This window comes from Hippocampus guttulatus, chromosome 2 (assembly GCF_054856545.1).
Source record: "Hippocampus guttulatus isolate MCC_2025c chromosome 2, RoL_Hgut_1.0, whole genome shotgun sequence".
In the NCBI taxonomy this organism is placed as follows: domain Eukaryota; kingdom Metazoa; phylum Chordata; class Actinopteri; order Syngnathiformes; family Syngnathidae; genus Hippocampus; species Hippocampus guttulatus.
This window is the reverse complement of record NC_141262.1, coordinates 26,887,392-26,893,623: the sequence shown is the minus strand read 5'-3', so window position 1 is coordinate 26,893,623 and position 6,232 is coordinate 26,887,392. Positions and strand designations below refer to the sequence as shown.

Genomic DNA, 6,232 nt, shown 5'->3' with positions numbered 1-6,232 from the left:
TCCCACATTCCAAAAACATTCATGGCAGGCTGATTGAACGCTCTAAATTGTCCCTAGGTGTGAATGTGAGCGTGGATGGTTGTTCGTCTCTGTGTGCCCTGCGATTGGCTGGCAACCGATTCAGGGTGTCCCCCGCCTACTGCCCGAAGACAGCTGGGATAGGCTCCAGCACCCCCCGCGACCCTAGTGAGGATCAAGCGGTTCGGAAAATGGATGGATGTTTCCTTTATTGCACTCTATAACAGCGGGTCGCATAGTGTATGGTGAATGAGCAAGGGAACAGGGCTATTACAGCTCCGTTCATTTTGAATGATGACGGTTTTGTCTTCGCTGATCTATTTATGTGTTTCATATACAAAGGGAGACGGTCATATAATTTAATTGTAATGACAATAACGGCTTTCCTGAGTTGAACAAAGTGCAAGTTGGACAGACGCAAAAAAAAAAATCTCCTAAAATCTCGTGTCTGTGTGTGTGTGGGTGGGGGGGGGGGGGGGGGGGGTCATCCACATGTAAAAACTCTTCCAGCAGCTTTTTGCTTTCTTCTAATGCAGCAGTTACACATGAACGCTGCTGACAAATCCTGCCGACAAGTCCCGGGGCCAGTGAAAAACACAGTCGTTCTACGCCCTGACTGGCATAGTCTTTGAGGATGATAAGGTCCATATCATTGTGATCCAACTTGGAACCATTTGAGCTTCTCATCAACACGGAAGCTCCTCCTGCGGGGTGTGTTTTATGAGTTCACGGGGGGTGATGACTTCACGAGCTGTCATAATTTTACACGGTTGGATGGCTTCTGGCACAGGGGTGTAAAAATTTGCGGAAGCCTTTAAAAAAAAGAACAAAGAGTACAAAGTTAGTGCTTTGGTGGTCAGAAAATAATGGACTCAAATATTTTTATTTACTTTAATTTCCGTGCTTCCACTCATCATCATGTCCTTTAATATTGCTGATGGTTCGGGTATGGCGGGAAAGAAAACGGCCCTGTGCCTGCCAAGACACCACCATATGCCAGCTTTAGACCCAAATTCTTTAGAGACTTTGACACACACACTTGTTGAGCGCACCTCCTGAAGCAATAGCACGCCAAAAGGACCCCGACGGACATGACGACGCTGACGGCGATGGCCACTGCTGTCAGTGATACCCTGGGCTCATTCACTCCTGCGGCGGAAAAGAAGATCATCTATAAAATAATCCCAATTTAGATGGAGAGACTTTTGAAGTTCAAAGAAGAAAAGGACTTTTACAGGAAAAATAACCCGATTTTTGTGTGACCGTTTAGACAGCCAAGTCCAAATTATTCATACAACTGGGGTATGAATAAATTATTAAAACGGAAATTATTCGTACCCCAATTGTATGAATAATGTACCCATATATCTATCTATCTATCTATCTAAAAAAAAATATATATATATATATATACAGTATATACACACACACACACACACACACACGGGACGTGTGTATGTATGCGTATGTGTACAGTATGTAATATGTGTGTGTATATATTTGTTGATGTATAAATATACTACATACACAAAAACATGCATGTTTATATATACGTGTATACTGTATACATGTGTGTCTACATGTACTGTACATGCGCTTTTGTTTTTCCTTTTTTTTTTTTGTTACTTTTTTGTTGAGCTTCTTTGGTGAATGTATTTGAGTATGACAATAAAACCGTTTTAAAAAACAACAAAACATTTTATCATAGGCTAGAATGACAATAGATTTTGTTTTGGGTGGGGGTAACATTGAGTCATTTAATTAGCAACCTTTTGAATAAAAAGAGAGACCAAACCACAGTAAATAATATTTTTTATGGCCAAATATTACTGGTATGCGTGTGATAAGAATGTTAACATTCAATATTTAATTTTTTTTTTTTTTTAAAGATCTGGCTGCAAATTTAAAAGCAAATTTGTGACTCTGTCGAATTAGTAAAGTGATGTTTCCTCACCATGAACTACAACTGCACTGAAGTCGCTTTGCATTTTTCTGCAGTAGCTGCCACTTGTGACCCGAGAACGAAGCTCATACCGGCACCTTCTGTCGTAGGCAATCTGCCTCGTCTCTCCATGTGGAATGAAGCGCTCGCTTTTCTAGGTATCAAAAAGATGAACAAAGTCACTGATGAAGATATCGCATGTTTGTTTGTTTTTTACCTTCTCGGGGACAGCGGTTATTACAGTGGTGCATGAAAGGGTTAAACTCTCAATTAAAAGTACCTCGTGTTCATCGCATTTGCTGTAGCACAACTCGTAGGTCCAACTGCAGTCCTTGGACACCTCCGGGGGGGTCCAGTTCAGGTTCAGCTTGTCACCTTCAACGCTAACGCGCAGCTTTGGGGGGTCAACCGCTGAGGGAAAGACAGCAAACGTCTTTGGCACAATTCCCATCGTGTACTTTTGACATCTACAAAATGAATGCGGAACAGACCTCCCGGAGGTTTAAACGTTCTCATCGAAGCGTTGCTCCTTAAGAGCACGCAGAGGTCTTCGAAGACAAAGTCAGGGCTCAGGTAGCAGCCGTCCCTGCCCCGGTGGCGATAAGGCCGGTTGCACTCCTGCAACCTTTGCCTGGTTTCTGCAGAGCTGTCACAAATCCTGCGACGACCAGAGAAGAGGCGGAGGGGTGGGGGTGAGGGTGGGGGATCAAGGCACACGATCCAAATGTGTTGTTTGCCTGATGTTTACTCAGCCTTTGTACATTTGTCCTTACCTGTAAGAGAGAGTCAGGTTAACGGCGAGATCACGCGGGATCCAGGAACAATCCGTCATGTCCGCTCGGTATAAACATTTGAAGTCTGTCACCAACTGAGCTGTCAAGTCCAAAAAAAATCAAGAAGTGACTGACTGGATGGCATCGCCCTCCAGGTGTTGTGTTGTTGTCTTCAATCAAGTGGTCAACTTGACAATTCCACAAGCTTGGCGTCGGCTAACCGCTAATCACGGAGAATTACAGCTACAAATGTGCAAATACTTGACCAGAAATTATAACAAGGTCACGTGAAAAACACAAGCAAAATATCAACAACATCATCAATCTCACTTTTGTTGACGATGAAAAATCGTTTGAGTGGTCATCTGCTGTGGCTCTCTGTGACTTGGACAATAAGGAATACTACACATTTATATTCGTTTTTCCAGATATGATTCTGAATTTGAACACTATGGTAGTCTTGTAACATGAACATTTACTTGTTTTCGATTATTCAAAATTTGAACCTTTCATCCTACATGAAGGATACTAAAAACAAACAATGCTAACGCCTCGCAGAAGACATCTTAAAATCGTGTGTTGAAATGAAATTTGAGGACTATGGTGCTCTTGCAACATTAAAATCAAATATTTGTGCTTATTTTGGATGAGTCAAAATATTTACGCTTTATGCTACATGCTACTTGAACTATATTCAAAATAATGCTAACGCTAACAGATGACATCTAACAATCACGTATTTATTAAAATGATATGTGAAGACTATAGTGCCCCTGCAACATTGAAATAAAATATTTGGACTTATTTTGGATTAGTCAAAATCTGAACATTTTATGCTACATGCTACATTACACTAAACTCAAACAATGCTAACACCTCACACATGACAGCTTACAATCGCGTGAAAATGAAAGGCAACATGGCTCTCTGTTTAAATAGTGAGTTATTTAAAGTTGTCGACCCACGACCTCGTATTTTATACCTCGAGGTTGCGGGGCGTCAATGATTATGGAGGCCGGCGTACTCGCGCTCTTTCCGCAGTTCTGCAGTTCCTCAGTTCGGACTGTGATGTTCCAGCCGGAAGAGCCAGCTTCATCCGTCAGAAAAGTCTCCGTAAAGTTTGTCCATTCTGTACAAAACTGACATAATAAATAATATAACAAACATTTGAGTCATTGAACACCTCAAAAGCATCTCAAAAGAATCTGTTTGCGTCTCCTACATTGTGCGGCCCATATCTGTACTGTACGTCGCAGCAGTCCGGCAGCTGGCTGGGCTTCCGCCAATACACGTTCACCGTAAACGGGTCAAGCCACTTGTGCGATAGCTCCGTCGGTGGAGGAAGACGACCTTTTGGGCATGAGGTGTTAAAAAAAAACCAAAAAAAACAGGAATTAGTTTATGCCCGATGGTGGCGCATTTGTGACCAAATTGACCCCAGCAGTCCGAAAGTGAGTTCTTGTCAGCAAAGTTCCAGATGAAGAACAACTTGAGGTTGGGAATGAGACTCAGAGTTTGGGTTTTGTAATACATATCCGCTTTATCCTCACGTGAGGCGTGCTGGAGCCTATCCCAGCTTTTCTTCGGGCAGTAGGCGGGGGACACACTGAACCGGTTGCCAGCCAATCGCAGAGACGAACAACCATCCATACTCATACTCACACCTGGGGACAATTTGGAGTGTTCAATCTGCCTGCCATGCATGTTTCTAGAATGTGGGAGAAAACCCACGCAGGCACGGGGAGAACATTCAAACTCCACACAGGAAGATCGAAGCCGGGATCGAACCCACGACCTCTGCACTGTGAGGTCGGCGCTATAACCACTGGACCACCCCAGGGGATAGAAATATTTTTTAAAAACTGAAAATATATATATAATTCTGAGAAACAAAATTACAAAATAAATAAATATTCCGAAAAAGGGGGGAAAAAAATCTGAAAACGGATTCCTCACCCTAACAAAAAGAAAAATATATTTAACCCTTTGAAGTTAGGACGGCCCACCGAGGACCCCTCTGTCATCTATCAAAACAAATTGCTGATGCATGTCGTCAGCTGAGTATTCATGTGAACATGTTATCCATCTTTTAAAAGTTGAATTTCTGGAGATTTGAATGGTGCCCAACATTTTACAATTGTCAAATTTGAACTGGAACTTGGGAGACCTCAAGCATTGATCCTGTGGTGCTTTCAAGTCCCAATCAACATTCAAAATTCATTTTCAAGGCAGATTTTGTGAAAAGAAATTAGATGAACATAAGATTTGCCTTTTTTTTCCCCTGTTTTCAAACATCCATAGTTCAGTGACAGGAGCATTTACACAGATTCTGACTGTTTGGGAGAAATATGTAAAACCCAAAATGAATGAAAATTTTGCATATTTCAAAAAGAGACCAAAACTATGCTGATCATCCAAATGGTTCATGAATAGCTACAAATTTACTTTGGGTGCACCTTTTTTTCAGACGTTTTCGGCAAAGTTACCCTCAGCCTAAAAAAATATTCCATGAAACAGAAAAATACAAAGCCACCTAAAAAAAATTACTCAGAAATATATATACAGTATATATATACATACTGTATATAAATAAAAATTTCAGGTGAATGTAATACTCTTCCATAGATTTTCGAACTGGAACCAAACACTGTGCTGTAAGTGAGTTGCGCTACCTTCGAGCGAGAGAAAACACACTTTTCATTTGGCAGCGGCTGTTTACAACAGGGACCGAAATGGTATGCGTCTAAAACAAACAAAAACACTGAAACTGCCACACATTCGATGAAAATCCATGAACAGCCACACATCTGCACGAACGTCTAAAAAAAGAATAGTGGCCGTAGATCGCGTTCGAGGAGCATTTTTTTTAATTTCAGTTTAATCCGGCGAAGTGCGTAGTTCACGGCGTCTGTTTGTACTTTGATGCCATAAACCCGTCGAGCTGCCGACCAACCCAAGTCCATGTGCAAAGCTCTCTACGTGTGTTGCCGACCGAAATAAAACCGCTTAGTTTCTTACCTGCTTCGCCGTGGAACGCAAAAGACAGGACCGAGTGGAAGAAAACGGCCACCGCTAAACGCGTTCTCTCTTGTTTCCGAACGGTTTGCGGGCCGACGTCTTCGCTCCCGCTCATGTTGTCATATTTTCAACCGCCGAGGACGATCGTCGTAAAACGCTAGAGAGAACAACGCGCTATCCCCCCCTGCGTTCTTGTGTGCCGGGAAAACGACAGATGGGGGGGGGGGGGGGGTGGAGAGTGCGTGGAAAAGTGACGCGTCGTCCATCCCGGCAGTTTCCTCACACGATCCCCACCCACACTGCACGCGCGCAACAGTTTGCGCACAAAAACGCAGCGATGTCCGTTTCATGTGTGATGGTGTCTGTACTACATTGTTTGCTTGCGTTTTGAACGAATGTATTATATTCACTGACTGTAGTTGTTTGCATGCATGGGAAGACGCCGGGTGGGGGGGGGGGGGGGGCACACGAGGTTAACCAT

General features: G+C 42.9%; 1 protein-coding gene across 1 annotated transcript; it reads right to left on the bottom strand.

The window, feature by feature from the left end:
* Positions 1-363: 363 nt before the first annotated feature.
* On the bottom strand, positions 364-5,962 carry il13ra1 (interleukin 13 receptor, alpha 1). Its single transcript, XM_086105096.1, has 10 exons — positions 5,752-5,962; positions 3,956-4,083; positions 3,716-3,872; positions 2,734-2,833; positions 2,452-2,618; positions 2,241-2,371; positions 1,973-2,114; positions 1,071-1,167; positions 909-993; positions 364-830 (listed from the first exon to the last, which is right to left on the bottom strand). The coding sequence occupies exons 1-10, from the start codon at positions 5,864-5,866 to the stop codon at positions 705-707; spliced, it is 1,248 nt and encodes a 415-aa protein (XP_085961222.1). The 5' UTR covers positions 5,867-5,962; the 3' UTR covers positions 364-704.
* Between the last annotated feature and the right edge of the window lie 270 nt (positions 5,963-6,232).